Genomic DNA, 17,435 nt, shown 5'->3' with positions numbered 1-17,435 from the left:
GTACTTTGGATCACTAATGTAATGATTCTTTTATTATATTTTATTCAGTTGTATTTCAGGTTTGGTCAGCATTAATACTCATTAGCAAGAGTATTCAAAATTTTGACATTGGTAAAAGAAGGTTTCATTTTCTTTCTAGGGTTCACTAGAACATGTTATTTTGTTAACCAATTAGGCATATGTTGCAGTCTGCGTTGTAAATGAAGAACGGAATCCAAACCATCTATTCTCACCAACTTCAGTCCTGATGTTGCATTTGAATTTGTTAAAAAGGTTCGCATGAAGCTTGACCAGGTGGATGAGTATAGAGGAAATATGTCAAATGAAAAGACAACAAGACCAAAGTGAAATTCAACCAGCCGACTGTCCGTCATTTTTCTAAATATTTTGTACCAACAAACTATGCCTGTGCACCTGCTCTCTGCCTTTCAAAGACAGAACCCACATCCAGGAACAATTAGGACAACCAGCAAGTACACTCCCCTTAAATACAGTAAGCCAATGATACAGCCTTCCTGAATTTCCAAATTTGGACATTTTGCTTCACTATAAACTGCAAGCAGACAGTAGACTTACAGTTTCTCGCCTCTGCCAGGTAAGCAGAATGTGTCAAAGGTTTCTTCTTCTTTATAGAAAGATTTAATCTTTTTTATTTTCAATTATATTTATATATCACATTATCATAGTCATAAATTGACAAATTGCAATTAAGATATTTTGTATGATGGGATTGTCTACTGCTCATTTAATAAACAATGTGAATAACGTTTAAGCTCTCAAAACTTTTTGAGGCCAAATATGTTTTTGGCTTGTTGATTGTATGAGCTTAATTACAGTAATGGTGCCAGGTCCACAGAGTATGTAAGGAGTAAGAAACAGCTTTGAGTTGCACAACCAGGGACCTCAGCTTTGGCGCTATGTGTAGTTTTTGTGTTGCCTTCACAGGGGAAACACATTACCTCTTGACAACGTCTCACAGGTAAGGGAAAATACCAGAGATCTTACATCATACTCCACTGAGCAATATTTAAGATAATCCTATGGCAAAATTTTGTTTGAATTACAGTTAATTAAATGTGTTGCCTTTTCATGATATGTTGATAAACTGGCTTGAAACTGAAACTGCACATTTCAACAGTAGTTTTTCATGGTTATAGTTGCCCGACAAAATTAAATGTCAAACATTTGTACATAGTATTTCTGAAAAGATCAAACAAATAACAGAATGACTGAAATACTAACTTAAAATATAATAAAGCACAGGGTGAAAAGAAAAATAAAAAACAATGGGAGATGCACAAATGGAAGAGTTTGGGGCTGCCGCCCCGTACCTGCGGAAATCAGACAAGGAACGTCTGGAGGCACAGACTCGCCCATTTGACATAAAGAAGGAGTGTTTCGTAGCGGACCCTGAAGTGGAGTATGTCAAGGGGTCCGTCATCAGCCGAGATGGAGACAAAGTCACGGTCGAAACTGAGTTTGGGAAGGTAAAACTTGAATTCACACACTATACTGGGTAGTTGAGATAAAATACTTCTGACTTATCTAAAGCTATTTGAATTATTGACAGGGGCAATAAAATGCATTGCATATAATATATGTACACTGATCCGTGGTGTTTGTTTGCAGACCGTTACTGCGAAAGAAGCAGACGTCCACCCCCAGAACCCGCCAAAGTTTGATAAAATTGAAGACATGGCGATGTTCACCTTCCTTCATGAACCCGCTGTGCTGTTTAACCTCAAAGAGCGTTACGCAGCCTGGATGATCTATGTGAGTATAGAGATGCATTATTTATTGTAGACTAAAAAGTACTGTCAACAAACACAACGGCAGCCGTGAGACTGACTGGTTTCTCCTCCATCTTGCAGACCTACTCTGGGCTGTTCTGTGTCACTGTCAATCCCTACAAGTGGCTGCCAGTCTACAACCAGGAAGTTGTCAAAGCTTACAGAGGCAAGAAGAGAAGTGAAGCTCCTCCACATATTTTCTCCATCTCTGATAATGCCTACCAGTACATGCTATCAGGTAAAACTCAGTCTTTAAGAAAGAAAAGTCTCCTAAGAAAAATGATACAATATACAGATGTTAGAAGGTTTTAATTATATTTCCCCATCCTGCAGACAGAGAAAACCAGTCTATCCTGATCACGTAAGTCTCACAAAACTTTACTTTGTGGTTGAAATAAGTTTGATCCTAAGGTCTGAAAGACATCTTTGCCTTCAGAGGAGAATCTGGTGCAGGGAAGACTGTGAACACAAAGAGAGTCATTCAGTACTTTGCCAGCATCGCAGCTGTGCCAGGAAAGAAGGATGCAGCTCAGGAGAAGAAGGTGAGCTGTTCTACAAAGCAGACAACTGACATGCATGTTTTGTGCATATGTTTATACATGAGTGAATAGCTTTGGTTGTGTAACATGTGACTCTCAGGGGACCCTAGAAGATCAGATCATCCAGTGCAATCCAGCCCTGGAGGCCTTTGGTAATGCCAAGACCATCAGGAATGACAACTCCTCCAGATTTGTGAGTGGCAAGTCTTCATTTAGTTGGATTCCTTTCAGTTGAAGTTTCAGTGTCTTCATTTAATATGGTCTTCATTTTTCAGGGCAAATTCATTAGAATTCACTTTGCAGCCAGTGGAAAGTTGGCTTCTGCTGACATTGAGACATGTAAGTTAGGAAACAATTGAACACAAACTGATTCATGGTATGGCTGTAGGCATTATCTTAGGTATTGTGTGTCTGTGTGTGCCAGATCTTCTGGAGAAGTCTCGTGTAACCTACCAGCTAAAGGCTGAGAGAGACTATCACATCTTCTACCAGATCCTTTCCCAGAGAAAACCAGAGCTGCTCGGTGAGTCCTGCAAACTAGTTGTTTCAAAACTGTTGCATTACCTGGTCAGTATCTAACTAAAGTTTGCTCCTCATCAGAAATGCTGCTTATTACCAACAACCCCTATGACTACGCCTACATCTCCCAAGGAGAGACCACTGTAGCCTCCATTAATGATGGTGATGAACTTTGTGCCACTGATGTGAGTGAATATTTTAGCTTTTCTTTAAGTATTTATCATGGATTACTGTAATAATGTTTCCTAATTCCCAGGCTGAATAACTCCCTGAGTTGACATGAAAACTCCGTCCTCTGTGCTTCTTTCCTGCAGGAAGCTTTTGATGTGCTGGGCTTCACTCAGGAGGAGAAGAATAGCATTTACAAGCTAATTGGTGCCATCATGCACTTTGGCAACATGAAGTTCAAGCAGAAGCAGCGTGAGGAACAGGCAGAAGCCGATGGTACTGAAGGTGGGTTTTAGGAGGGAAAAGGACGAAAGAGGAACATATAAATAAGTGCATGCTTTAATAACCACAATGTTCGCCTCAACTGAGATTCACCTCAGACCTTGTAGAACCAACTACACAGCTTATAAAGCAAACAATAATTATGAGACGTTAGTCTCTCACATGTCTTATAATTCCTTATACTGGGCAGCATATATTTTTATATTTCAGAAGTCAATATACATCATTTCCCTTTAAAATCATATTTACCGATATTAATTTTACAGCTTTCTGCTGTTTGCCCTACTTTATTATATCATCTTATACTGCTTATACTTATGCTCTATGTTGTCTCTGAATGCATGCACCATTACTGCCAAAACAAATTCCTAGTCCAGGCAGTTGTACCTGGCCAATAAAGTGGATTCAAATTCTGGTGATCTTTTCATACTAGAATGGTCTATTAGTTCTGAATAGTTGTTTTTTCAGGCTTGTAAATCTGTGATGACACTTCCAGATGCTGACAAGGTTGCCTATCTGATGGGCCTGAATTCTGCTGATCTTATCAAGGGTCTGTGTCATCCAAGGGTCAAAGTAGGCAATGAGTGGGTCACCAAAGGGCAGAATGTCCAGCAGGTGAGACTTTTTCATTCATGTGTTTTCTAAGGAAGTAAGATTGCCATCTCATCCAGGGTGTTTCCTTGCTGTGGATAATATTGCAGTTATTTTAACTTATTGTCAGGATTGCCGGGTGATCGGGTGAGCGTACAGGCAGGCGAGCGAGCAGGAAGCAAGGAGCAGGCAGGCAGGCGGAATTCGGGAAAAACGGGAATTTAATCAGGAAACTGGGGAACATAACACAGGTGCTCACATCGACAAACATCAATGACGGACAATGACCTCAGGGAAGACATGGACTGAAATAGACAGGACTGGGCGAAAATAAGTGGACACAGCTGGGTACGATCGGGGAAGCACACGTGGATAATCAGGGGGGCGTGGCACACACGAGGATCGTACGAGCCGGGCATGACACTTATTATGCTCACTTCACAGGTATATTATGCTATTGGTGCTCTGGCTAAGTCAGTATACGAGAAGATGTTCCTCTGGATGGTGGTGAGAATCAACCAATCCCTTGACACCAAGCAACCTCGCCAATATTTCATTGGTGTGTTGGACATAGCTGGCTTTGAGATCTTTGATGTGAGTCTTGCTGTCACACTAATATTTTTTTGAGGTATAACATATTCTCTTTCATTTTTTTCTCATTTGGAAACACTAAAGAACTTTTTTTTCCCCAGTTCAACACCTTTGAGCAGCTCTGCATCAATTTTACTAATGAGAAGTTGCAGCAGTTCTTCAACCACCACATGTTTGTGCTGGAGCAGGAAGAATACAAGAAAGAAGGGATTGAGTGGGAGTTCATTGACTTTGGCATGGACCTGCAGGCCTGTATTGACCTCATTGAGAAGGTTGGTTGACTTGGTTTTCACATTTAACATTGACACAAGGTGAAGTGTAACAGCAATGGCTAAGATTTTAAAATCTTCAAAATCAAAATTAAATTTTGATACAGCCAAAACTTGTAAGTGAAAAGCAATTTGACAAGAATTTCATTATATGTGAATATGGATGCTTGCATATGTTTATCTTCAACACAGTCGTGTTAAATTTTTGGTGATACTGCTTGTCTTTCTTCAGCCCATGGGCATCATGTCCATCCTTGAAGAGGAGTGCATGTTCCCTAAGGCTAGTGATGCTACCTTCAAAGCTAAACTGTATGACAACCATCTGGGAAAATCAAACAACTTCCAGAAGCCCAGGATTGTTAAAGGGAAACCAGAGGCCCATTTCTCCCTGGTTCACTATGCTGGCACTGTAGACTACAACATCAACAACTGGCTGGTGAAGAACAAGGACCCTTTGAATGAGACGGTTGTGGGATTGTTTCAGAAGTCGACAATGAAACTGCTGGCTAACTTGTTTGCCGGGTATGCTGGTGCTGACTCAGGTACAATGTTGCTAAATTTGGTCAGTTGGCTGGCATGAGATTTTCAATACGAGACAACTCTGCACACACATGCATGCTCATTTACATCTATGTAACAGTTTTATTACCTTGTTTAATATAAATGTTTAAAAAAAATGATAATGTAACCATGCTGGTGTCTGTGCATAATATTTGTCATATTCTCTTTTTTAGTCCAAGATGGCGGCAAAGGAGGAAAGGGAGGTGGAAAAAAGAAGGGCTCATCCTTCCAGACTGTGTCTGCTCTACACAGGGTGAGGAACTTCATGAATTTTTTGCTGTTCATTTTACTGTTAATGTGCCTGATTTCTTTTAGTTTTGTGAAAACTAACAGAGTGTTTTCCAAACACAGGAGAACTTGAATAAGCTGATGACCAACCTGAGATCGACTCACCCTCACTTTGTCCGCTGCATCATCCCCAATGAGACCAAGACTCCAGGAGCCATGGAGAACCCTCTGGTCATGCACCAGCTGCGCTGTAACGGTGTGCTGGAAGGCATCAGGATCTGCCGAAAGGGCTTCCCAAATAGGATCCTCTACGGGGATTTCAAGCAAAGGCAAAACAATCACCTTGTCTGCATGTGGCTCGTATGTCCTTGAGATATTACAGATCATATTTAATAAGGCGTCTCTTTGCAGATACCGCATCCTCAACCCTGCTGCTATTCCAGAAGGGCAGTTCATTGACAGCAGGAAAGGAGCTGAAAAACTGTTGGGCTCTTTGGATATTGACCACAACCAGTACAAATTTGGGCACACTAAGGTATAATGATGAAAACCCAAACCAAGGAAATCCCCCTACTGTTATAATGTCCAAGTTCCATATAGTGTGCTGAAGGATGTTACTATTCTAAAATGATACCTTATAATGTTATACAAGCTCACTGCAATCACAATAAGGATATTCCATGTTGAAGAAAATTAAGACACTGTGGGCATATGATCATATGACCTTTGACAATATTCTATCATTTTTTGCAGGTGTTCTTCAAGGCTGGATTACTGGGTACACTGGAGGAGATGAGAGACGATCGTTTAGCTCTCATCATCACAGGAATACAGTCCAGGGCCCGAGGCCTTCTCTCAAGAATTGAGTTCCAGAAGATAGTGGAACGCAGGTTAGGATTATTCTTCTTCACACTGTCTACTGCTAAATTTATACAAAGCCCTAAGAGTAATTTTAAAAGCTTTATTTTTATGAATCCAGGGATGCCTTGCTTGTGATCCAGTGGAATGTACGAGCCTTCATGGGTGTAAAGAATTGGCCCTGGATGAAGCTGTATTTCAAGATCAAACCTTTGCTGAGGTCTGCTGAGGCCGAGAAAGAGATGGCCAACATGAAGGAGGAGTTCCTCAAACTCAAAGAAGCATATGCAAAATCTGAGGCTCGCAGGAAGGAGCTTGAAGAGAAGATGGTCTCTCTTCTCCAAGAGAAGAATGATTTGCAATTGCAAGTTCAAGCTGTGAGTTAAATCAGTAGATTTCAATAATCAATAATATATTCTAAACATGACAGCAGGTAATATTTCCCTGTTCTAAATAAAAAACCTTGCAGGAGCAAGATAATCTCTCAGATGCTGAGGAGCGGTGTGAAGGGCTAATCAAGAACAAGATCCAACTGGAGGCCAAAGTCAAAGAGCTGACAGAAAGATTGGAGGATGAGGAGGAGATGAATTCAGAACTGACTGCCAAGAAGAGGAAGCTAGAGGATGAGTGTTCTGAGTTGAAGAAGGACATTGATGATCTGGAGCTCACTCTGGCTAAAGTGGAGAAGGAGAAGCATGCTACTGAGAACAAGGTCAGTGTTAACCTTCATTTAATTGTGTCACCTATCAAGCAGTAGCTTGTGTGTTGGTCTACTGAGGTTCTACTTTATTCTTTCAGGTGAAGAACCTGACTGAAGAAATGGCAGCTCTGGATGAAATCATTGCTAAGCTGACCAAGGAGAAGAAGGCTCTGCAGGAGGCTCACCAGCAAACGCTGGATGACCTCCAGAGTGAGGAGGACAAAGTGAACACCCTCACTAAAGCCAAGGCTAAACTGGAACAGCAAGTTGACGATGTATGTGTAAATTTGAACATATGCATTTCTTCCTCTGCATTGGGAAAAGACAAACATAGGATCCCAAAACAGATATGCTTTATATTTTTAATCTTAATCCCTACAGCTTGAGGGCTCCCTGGAACAGGAAAAGAAGGTTCGCATGGACCTTGAGAGAGCCAAGAGGAAGCTGGAGGGTGACTTGAAATTAACCCAGGAAAACGTAATGGACCTGGAGAATGACAAGCAGCAGCTCGAGGAGAGACTGAAGAAGTAAATTAATTATTGAGTTTTTTTAAATGCTTGAAATGATTAAAAATTGATTTAACAATTAATTCACCTTGTTTTCTGTCACAGGAAAGATTTTGAGATTAGTCAATTAAATAGTAAGATTGAAGATGAACAGGCAATGGGTGCTCAGCTCCAGAAGAAACTGAAGGAGCTGCAGGTACGTGTTTGTGTAGAGTGAACACTGTTGATGTACAGTACTGCACTATTAACTTGCCAAATTTAATGAAAAACTAAAGACTTCTTCTTCGTGACAGACCTATGTTGAAGTCCTACAGAAAAGGTGGTCTTCAAAAATCCTGCAACTTGAATAAACCTGATATCCAACCATTCACCAGGCCCGCATTGAGGAACTAGAGGAAGAGCTGGAGGCTGAGAGGGCTGCTCGTGCCAAGGTGGAGAAGCAGAGGGCAGACTTGTCCAGGGAGCTGGAGGAGATCAGTGAGAGGCTGGAGGAGGCTGGTGGAGCCACTGCAGCCCAGATTGAGATGAACAAGAAGAGGGAGGCAGAGTTCCAGAAACTGCGCCGAGACCTCGAAGAGGCCACACTGCAGCATGAGGCAACTGCTGCCACTCTGAGAAAGAAGCATGCTGACAGTGTAGCTGACCTGGGTGAGCAGATTGACAATCTGCAAAGGGTGAAGCAGAAGCTTGAGAAGGAGAAAAGTGAGCTCAGACTGGAGCTGGATGATGTGGTCTCCAACATGGAGCAGATTGCCAAATCTAAGGTAAGAAGCTGCACATATAAATTTATGTTAAGACTTAGTATTAAGAGTGTTAGACCACTGATGATACTAATTTGAACATATTCTTGCAGACAAATTTGGAAAAGATGTGTAGGACATTAGAAGATCAAATGAGTGAATATCGAATAAAATTTGAGGAGGCCCAGCGGAGCGTGAATGACTTCACCATGCAAAGAGCCAAGCTCTTAACTGAAAATGGTAGGTGAGCCTATTGTTAGACATTATTTCCTTAAAATACCCAACAGTGTGGCCATGTTACACATAGTGTCCTCATAAACTGTACTACCATAGGGGAGCTCGCCAGACAACTGGAAGAGAAGGACTCCCTGGTCTCTCAGCTGAGCAGAGGAAAGCAGTCCTACACCCAGCAGATTGAGGATCTCAAAAGACAACTTGAGGAGGAAGTCAAGGTGATTACTTTAGTGAAACTCTCTGTAATCCAAAAATTGGGGAATGCTACTGTCTGAACATTATGAGCGATCTTCACCTTCTTGGTTCCAGGCTAAGAACGCTCTGGCCCACGCGGTGCAGTCTGCTCGCCATGACTCTGACCTGTTGAGGGAGCAGTATGAGGAGGAACAGGAGGCCAAAGCTGAGCTGCAGCGCAGCCTCTCCAAGGCCAACTCTGAGGTGGCTCAGTGGAGAACGAAATATGAGACCGACGCCATTCAGAGGACTGAGGAGCTGGAGGATGCAAAGTACGGACATTCGCCTTTAAAAAGTTATTAAATTAGTTCATATTCAAATTCATTCTGACCAAACCATGGCACATATCAAACACTCTTCTTACAGATAAGCTTTTTGTTTGCATTATATTTCCTACAACATATAAGACGAACAAAAAGTTTGTTTGTTTGTTGACTGTGCAGCTGTGCCTTTTTATGTCCTACTGTAATTTTAGCTGTATGTTGGCACCATGCTGTTGATATGGAAAATATGTTCAACCAAACTCTGCAATTTTTCATTCAGGAAGAAACTGGCTCAACGTCTGCAGGATGCAGAAGAGGCTGTAGAAGCTGTGAACGCCAAATGCTCCTCCCTAGAGAAGACCAAACACAGACTGCAGAATGAGATTGAAGATCTCATGGTGGACGTGGAGAGGTCCAATGCAGCTGCTGCTGCTCTTGACAAGAAGCAAAGAAATTTTGATAAGGTGCTTGAATACAAAGATAATCCTAACTCTTTAAATTGTATGTGACTGGATGTTTTCACTATTCCTCTCTTTTGTTTCCTCCAGGTTCTGGCTGAGTGGAAGCAGAAATATGAGGAGTCCCAGAGTGAACTGGAGAGCTCCCAGAAGGAGGCCAGATCCTTGAGTACTGAACTCTTCAAACTGAAGAACTCATATGAGGAGTCCTTGGACCATCTAGAGACGATGAAGAGGGAGAACAAAAATCTTCAAGGTAATCCTTACATATGCAAGGCATTTTTGAATACATTGTTTGTATGTAGAATTGTTCAAATACACAAACACTTGGACTTAGACAAGTAACATTTTTTTCCCTTTAAACAGAGGAAATTTCTGACCTGACTGAACAGCTTGGTGAGGGAGGAAAGAGCATCCATGAACTTGAGAAAATAAGGAAGCAGCTGGAGCAGGAGAAGAGTGAGATCCAAGCTGCTTTGGAAGAAGCAGAGGTGAGGACTTCTTTCCAGTATTTATAGTTTTGTAGATCTATTTTTGGTAATGTGAAATGTTAGTATGGATTTTTGCATTTGTTTCTGGACTGTTTACATGTGTACGATATTGTTACATTCAAAAATGACATTGGTAAAAGAAGGTTTAATTTTCTTTCTAGGGTTCCCTAGAACATGAGGAGGGTAAAATCTTAAGAGCCCAGCTAGAGTTCAACCAGGTGAAGGCTGACATTGAACGCAAACTAGCTGAAAAGGATGAGGAGATGGAGCAAGCCAAGAGGAACCAGCAGAGAGTGGTGGACACCCTACAGACCTCTCTGGAAGCTGAGACTCGTAGCAGGAATGAAGCCCTCAGGCTGAAGAAGAAGATGGAGGGAGATCTTAATGAGATGGAGATCCAGCTCAGCCAGGCTAACAGGCAGGCTGCAGAGGCTCAGAAGCAGCTCAAAGGTCTCCATTCACATCTTAAGGTATGTTGTTCTTTGTGTAATACTGTACAAGTAGGAAAATGTCTTTAATAAATGAATGATTTCATAATTTTCTTAGTCAATTAAATAGGCCATGAAATTTGTCAAGAATCACCATCCTGGTTTTGACAGTGTGTGTTCTAACACCTTTGCTGTTTAGGACGCCCAGTTGCAGCTGGATGACTCTCTCCGTGCCAATGATGACCTAAAGGAGAACATTGCCATCGTGGAGAGACGTAACAATCTGCTGCAGGCAGAGCTGGATGAGCTGAGGTCACTGGTGGAGCAGACTGAGAGAGGACGCAAGCTGGCGGAGCAGGAACTGCTGGATGTCAGCGAGAGGGTGCAACTGCTGCACTCACAGGTATGGCAGGAAATCTGTGTGCTGACACTTCATGTAAAACTGGGATATCCCATCCACCTTTTCTTGTCTTCTCTTTTGAACAGAATACCAGCCTGCTCAATCAGAAGAAGAAGCTGGAGGGTGATATATCCCAGCTTCAGACTGAAGTAGAAGAAGCAGTTCAAGAGTGCAGGAATGCAGAGGAGAAAGCCAAGAAGGCCATCACTGACGCTGCCATGATGGCAGAGGAGCTGAAGAAAGAGCAGGACACCAGCGCTCATCTAGAGCGCATGAAGAAGAACATGGAGCAGACCATCAAAGATCTGCAGCACCGCTTGGATGAAGCTGAGCAGATCGCCATGAAGGGAGGCAAGAAACAGGTTCAGAAGCTGGAGGCTCGGGTGAGTGCTGTACAGTTTGTTCATGGTCACTGAACTGAGATCTGATACTTCAGTCCTTTGGGTTTTTTGAATACTGAAAGGATAATGATTTGCTCACATTAATAGGTGAGAGAGCTGGAGAATGAGGTCGAAATGGAGCAGAGAAAGGGCAGTGATTCCGTGAAGGGAATCCGTAAATATGAGCGACGTATCAAAGAACTCACCTATCAGGTACATCACACCTATCTTCTGTCTCATTAAGCCTGGTGTTCATCTCTATATCTGCATAAGGACTCATGTAGAAGTACATGGTTTTGCTGGTGCACTGTATAAATGTTTTGTGTCTGCAGACAGAAGAGGACCGTAAGAATCTGGCCCGTCTGCAGGACCTTGTGGACAAACTGCAGCTGAAGGTCAAATCCTACAAGAGAACCGCTGAGGAGGCTGTAAGTAACAAACTTCATAGATTTAATGCATGTTAAACACATGACTCCAGCACACAAATGTGTCATTAAGCCAGTTTTTAACCGAATGCCCTGTCTGTGTGTTTGGTTTAGGAGGAACAAGCCAACACTAATCTGGGCAAGTTCCGGAAGCTTCAGCATGAGCTGGATGAGGCTGAGGAGAGAGCCGACATCGCGGAGTCTCAGGTCAACAAACTGCGAGCCAAAAGCCGTGATGTTGGCTCAAAGGTGAGAGAATGTCTTTAGAGATTGCTTGGATTTTGATTCAATTAGTCTTTTCATCAAACTTAAAAAGCAGAAATACATGCCATTTCTTCATTGTTTTCTTGGCCATGTCAGAAGGAAAATGAAAATCTAGAGAAACTTCTCTGAAAAGACAGGACGGACGGTTCTGCTTTCCTGCACTTTTGCACATGAATGGAAGCAACATGGTCATGCAAATATTGTAAAAGCAAAATGTAGTTTAATATCTTGGTTCTGTGGATTTGCCTCCATCTTACACCATGTTTTTCCCATCACAGAAAGGGCATGATGAGGAGTGAAGTAGTCTGCCAGGACTTCCTGAAAACCCACCTTTATTTTGTTTGATTTTTTCTAAGAGTGAGATACAGTCGTGTTCAGAATAATAGCAGTCTGTATAAAAAGTGAATACAGCCCAAAGTCCTTATAATAGCTTTTATTTCTATACACGTAAATTCATTGGGAACACTGTACATTCAATTCCTAATCAAAACATGAAGAAAAATGATCAAATTTGTGTTAATCCTTTAGAAAAATTTAAGAAAAAGGAATATCAGGCTGTTCAAAAAAAATAGCAGTGTCTGCATTCTTCTTTACAAACTCAAACATTCACTGTGTAAACTGAAAAAATGATTTAGCTTCCCTTTGAATCACAGAACTAATATTTAGTTGTATAACCATGGTTTCTGAGAACTGCTGCACATCTGTCTTGCATGGAGTTGACCAACTTCTGGTATCTGTGAACAGGTATTCCTGCCCAGGATGATCCATAATTTTTCAGTATTTCTTGGTTTTGCCTTAGACACAGCATTTTTGATGTCACCCCACAAGTTTTCTATTGGATTAAGGTCCGGGGATAGGGCTGGTCACTCCATAACATCAATCTTGTTGGTCTGGAACCAAGATGTTGGTCTTTTACAAGTGTGTTTGGGGTCGTTTTCTTGCTGAAACACCCATTTCAAGGGCATGTCCTCTTCGACATACGGCACCATGACCTCTTCAAGTATTTTAAATTGCTCAAATTGATCCATGATCCCTGGTATGCGATAAATAGGCCCGACACCGTAGTATGAGAAACATCCCCATTTCATGATGCTTGCGCCACCATGCTTCACTGTCTTCACAGTGTACTGTGGCTTGAATTCAGTGTTTGGGGAACGTTTGACAAACTGTCTGCAACCCCTAGACCCAAAAAGAACAATCTTGCTTTCATCAGTCCCACAAAATGTTGTGCCATTTCTCCTTAGGCCAGTAGATGTGTTCTTTGGCAAATCGTAACCTCTTCAGCAAGTGTCTTTCTTTCAGCAATGGGACTTTGCGAGGGCTTCTTGCCAGTAGCTTGGCTTCACATATGCCTTTTCTAATTGTCACAGTGTTCACAGATAACTTTAGATCTTCTTTGATCTTCCTGGAGCTGATCATTGGCTGAGTCTTTGCCATCTTGGCTATTCTTCGATCCATTGGATTGGTAGTTTTCCGTTTTCTTCCACGGCTTTCAGGTTTTGGTTGCCATTTTAAAGCATTAGAGATCATTTTAGCTGAACAGCCTATCAATTTCTCCTTTATATGTTTTCCCCTCTCCAATCAACTTTTTAATCAAAGTACGCTGCTCTTCTGAACAATGTCTGGTACGACCCATTTTACTATGATTTTCTGAGAGAAATGCACTATAACCAGCATGTACAACATTTGCTGCCTTCCTTCCTTAAATAAGGGCTGTAATTGACAGCTGTTTTTTCGCAGATTGAATTATCTTACTAATTAAACTTCACACTGCTATTAATTTGAACACGCCCCTTTCAATTAATGGTTCGATTACACAGAACCAGCAGCATGCATGTCATGTCTATTGGTTTTCTATTATTCTACGACACCTACTAGCAAATTATTTGCCATGTAGAAAAAGGTAGAAAATGAATTTCTACCAAAACCAGTGATGGATCAGGTTAGTGATGTCGGACTGCTATTATTCTGAACACAACTGTACATGTATCTTTTCTCCAGAAACAAGGTAGGACTGACTCAGAGTTCTTCATCATGTTGTCCATGCAGACACAGATGGAAATGCAACATGCATATCTTAGGGTTCAGCGGTCTTGTTGCGTAGTCTCTGTGAGTGTAATTGTTCAGTGACGTGGGCCAGTCACTAAGCTCACAGCCTTGCTCTGTTATTTTCACATACATTCAGACAATGAGGGAACCTCACAATAAGCTAAAGTGTAACCTGCCTTTTACTTCGTAAAGTCATTTGCATATTTTGAAACCTTTTCACTTTGGAAGAAATTTTATGTCATAAAATGAACTAACCATGTATTCTAAGTTCCTGCCAAATGGATAAAATCATGTTATATGTCCTTTTCTTCAGACAAGTTTTGTGCATGATTACTGCGGGTTTCAGTTAATAATAAACATATTACTGATCTGTTTCAATTCTTTATCTCCATTTCTTTTCATTTTGAAACTGCATCAATCTGACTAGAAACCCGACTGGCTTAAATGATGATCCAAACAAACCATTGTTATGCATTATTCCTCAGTCAGGTTCTATCCAGTACGTTAACAAGCATGCAATACCAAACAGAAAGGGCTTTTACTGGAGCACAATACATCACCTGAGAATGAGTACAAGGAGGACAAAGTACTTACAAAATACATTAATGAACAACAATAAAAAAGCAAGAATGAAAGGCTGTATGTGCATATTACCAACACCAGAGGGTGTTCTAACACAGCTTGAAAGCAGTACCGAAGAGCAGAATGCCAGGCCAGTGTAAGACATGGACTTGGCCTGCCATCTAGCAGAGTTTCAGAGTATATTGTTGTGCACAAAAATTATATATACTATAATATGTAAGAAAACAGCAGTTAATTTTTATGCAAGTTTATGTGACAGGCTGTGAGCTGGTAATGGCTAATGCTGCTTACATAATCAGGTATTTGGGATCATTTTATTCTCTGAAAAAAACACCAACTTCGAAGAGCGAGTAAGTTGATAAGACCATGACTGTATGTTGGATCTATTATACCAAACTCGGATATGTTGCTGGAAACAATTCCAACATGCTAACTCATTTGAAACGATGGGCCTGTATCACAGTGCTCGATTTTTGGGTTAGCAAGAAGAGAAGTCGTACTTAAGGTAGTCAGGCCTAAATGTAAGTAAAACTGGGATACCATAAATCTGACAAGTTGTCTAATTAACCATCAAATTTTGTTTTGTGATGTAGGCCCAACATGATCTGAGAGTATGTGTATAACCGGACTGCAGGGCCACATTTGACTCCAATAACATTAAGTTTGTGGACTGTACAGCTGTAGTAGGCCTGATCACCAACAACAATGAGCAGGGCTAACTGGAGGAGATGTAAAACCTGTGACTTTGGTGCCTCAATGCAAACAAGAAAAAAAGAGATGATTTAGATCCTATATAGGTATATATATATAGAGCCTTCTTGTCTTCCTTCCAGCAATTATGAAACCTCACCCACATCAGCATCAATGGCACTTTGGTGTAGTATCCACATCACCAAGGACCTGATCTGGACCCTGCACATGGACTCCTTAGAAAGGAAGGCATGCCAGTGTCTCTATTACCTCAGGGGCCTCAGGGACTTCAAGCTGCCTGCCTAAATACTGAGGAACTTTTAAACAACTACCATTGAAAGCATCCAGACCGGGAGTGTCACCACCTGGTTCAGGAATAGCACGCAGCAGAACTGCAAGTCTCCACAGAGGGCTGTGCAGTCAGCAGAACACGCAATCGGACTAGCACTCCCATACCTCCGAAACATCTACATCAAATGGTGCAGTTCCAGGGCCAGGAAAATCATCATGGACCCCAGCCACTCCAAGTCACCACTTCTCTCAAACAAAGATTGGGGAAATGCTACCGCTGCCTAAAGACCAGCACTGAAAGGCTGAGGAAGAGGTTTTTCCCTCAGGCGATACGGATTCTAAATGAGGACAATGTCTAGGACTGCTCATTTCCCCCCCCCCCCCCCCCCCCATTACATTCCCAACATTACATCACTACTTAAGTACAACCCCTTGTACCCTCCTTGCACAGCTGGAACGTAAATATTGTAAATAAATGCAGACTGTAATAAAATGCGAGTCGATTCCATTAGGAACGATGGCATAATAATTAAACACATGGGCTTTCTGCCAAAAAGGTGTCAGTCCAAGTCTATGGCTGCTGTTCCCTTGAGCGAGGAATGAACCTGAACTACTTCAGTGAAACACACAGGGGAGCCTGTGAGCTGCCTTTGGCCATTGAAATGCTTACTGAGATTTACATACCATAATGGATAAAATTATAAAGCTTCATAAAGCATGTTTTTATTATACTGTTCAGCTAATAATAATGTTATATTTATCTTTAGAAAATAGGGATGAACTAAATATAAAAAGGGGCTGATGTTGGGTGACTATTCGCCCATGCCATCAGGGCCTTGCTACAGGTCACACAATCTTGGATCCTGTTTTTCTTTTTACCCTCTGCCATTACCCTCATGTCCTCTTCCTGGCAGATTTCCCAAAAAGATGATGCCCGTTTTGTGCTGTTGGGTGTGTGCTCAGGTTTAAATCCATCTGTTTGGCTTTACTGAATCTGTCTTCAGTTCTGTATTGAAAAAGCCTTCTGTGTTACACATATATATAAAATGGAAAATAGACAAACCTGCACAGCAATAAGCACGTTTTTGTCACACTGATACAAGCTGTATTCTGTATATTGACAACGTTGAAATTTGTAGTCAACATGGTCGAGATTTTGTCACCTGAAGCTGCAAAGAATTCTGAATTGTTGGACTGAAGTCTCACAAGCTTTAGTTGCAGGGATTTTCTGAGTCTTAATCAAATCCTTGATCGAGACACATCTCTTGAAGTTTTATGAGCTGTTCTGTGCCTTAGGGAATCATCCCAAATGTTGAACTGAAAGCTGAGATGATGCCTTTGCCCCACTGGCAATTCAATAATTTTAATTATATATCATTACATGGCATATTTCCAGTGACGTTATAAATGGGATGCTTCAACTTTATCTGTGTATTTAACATGACAGGGCTGCTGGTCTAATGATTGCAGCCCATCCTTGAGTCAGTTCAGAAGTGCTGTATTGGGAAGCCATTGGTAATGATGGTAATGCATGGGGATAGCTGCTCCAGGACACGCCACACATCCACATGTCCTTCACTTGTCTCTAGGCTTAAATGCCACCTCCCAGCAGTTTGGACAAGGCCTAAGAGCAGCTAAATGAACAGGTTCCTGGTTGCGTATGAAATTATTCTGGACGTCATCCTTGTTGGCAAAAAAACTACATGTACTCAGCACTGAATGGTCTGTTTAAATCAAAGGGCTGCATTACCATCTACATAACTTAATGGAAAATCTGTGTTGAATAAACTCAATGAATGCGTCCAGTTAGATATATATTGGTAAAGCTTAACATATAACTGCATTAAACTGGTCAAATGTATTCATAGAACATTCACTGCACCTTCATAATGATTTCATAAAGC

General features: G+C 41.5%; 1 protein-coding gene across 1 annotated transcript; it reads left to right on the top strand.

Moving 5' to 3' along the window:
• Positions 1 to 1,271: 1,271 nt before the first annotated feature.
• LOC125736891 (myosin-7-like) lies at positions 1,272 to 14,244 on the top strand. Its single transcript, XM_049006354.1, has 37 exons — positions 1,272 to 1,487; positions 1,630 to 1,773; positions 1,872 to 2,028; positions 2,124 to 2,151; positions 2,227 to 2,332; positions 2,430 to 2,522; positions 2,605 to 2,668; positions 2,754 to 2,852; positions 2,930 to 3,033; positions 3,163 to 3,301; positions 3,795 to 3,913; positions 4,334 to 4,483; positions 4,582 to 4,752; positions 4,982 to 5,291; positions 5,484 to 5,563; positions 5,662 to 5,867; positions 5,950 to 6,073; positions 6,292 to 6,428; positions 6,518 to 6,773; positions 6,866 to 7,108; positions 7,195 to 7,371; positions 7,478 to 7,623; positions 7,708 to 7,798; positions 7,977 to 8,366; positions 8,456 to 8,582; positions 8,676 to 8,794; positions 8,886 to 9,082; positions 9,354 to 9,537; positions 9,622 to 9,787; positions 9,898 to 10,022; positions 10,184 to 10,492; positions 10,650 to 10,853; positions 10,937 to 11,233; positions 11,339 to 11,443; positions 11,563 to 11,658; positions 11,770 to 11,904; positions 12,198 to 14,244. Exons 1-37 carry the CDS (start codon positions 1,287 to 1,289, stop codon positions 12,216 to 12,218), a joined length of 5,820 nt encoding a protein of 1,939 aa, XP_048862311.1. The 5' UTR covers positions 1,272 to 1,286; the 3' UTR covers positions 12,219 to 14,244.
• Positions 14,245 to 17,435: the final 3,191 nt, after the last annotated feature.

Source organism: Brienomyrus brachyistius, chromosome 1 (assembly GCF_023856365.1).
Source record: "Brienomyrus brachyistius isolate T26 chromosome 1, BBRACH_0.4, whole genome shotgun sequence".
NCBI lineage: Eukaryota > Metazoa > Chordata > Actinopteri > Osteoglossiformes > Mormyridae > Brienomyrus > Brienomyrus brachyistius.
Note: the sequence above shows the minus strand (reverse complement) of the source record. Positions and strands in the feature narration are given on the sequence as shown.

Bases quoted from the DNA above. Each gene is read 5' to 3' on its own strand.
- LOC125736891 (XM_049006354.1), top strand. From the start codon at position 1,287: ATGGGAGATGCACAAATGGAAGAGTTTGGGGCTGCCGCCCCGTACCTG. The intron at 2,669-2,753 runs GTAAGTTAGGAA...TGTGTGTGCCAG, and splicing joins TTCTGCTGACATTGAGACAT to ATCTTCTGGAGAAGTCTCGT. The intron at 6,074-6,291 runs GTATAATGATGA...CATTTTTTGCAG, and splicing joins ACAAATTTGGGCACACTAAG to GTGTTCTTCAAGGCTGGATT.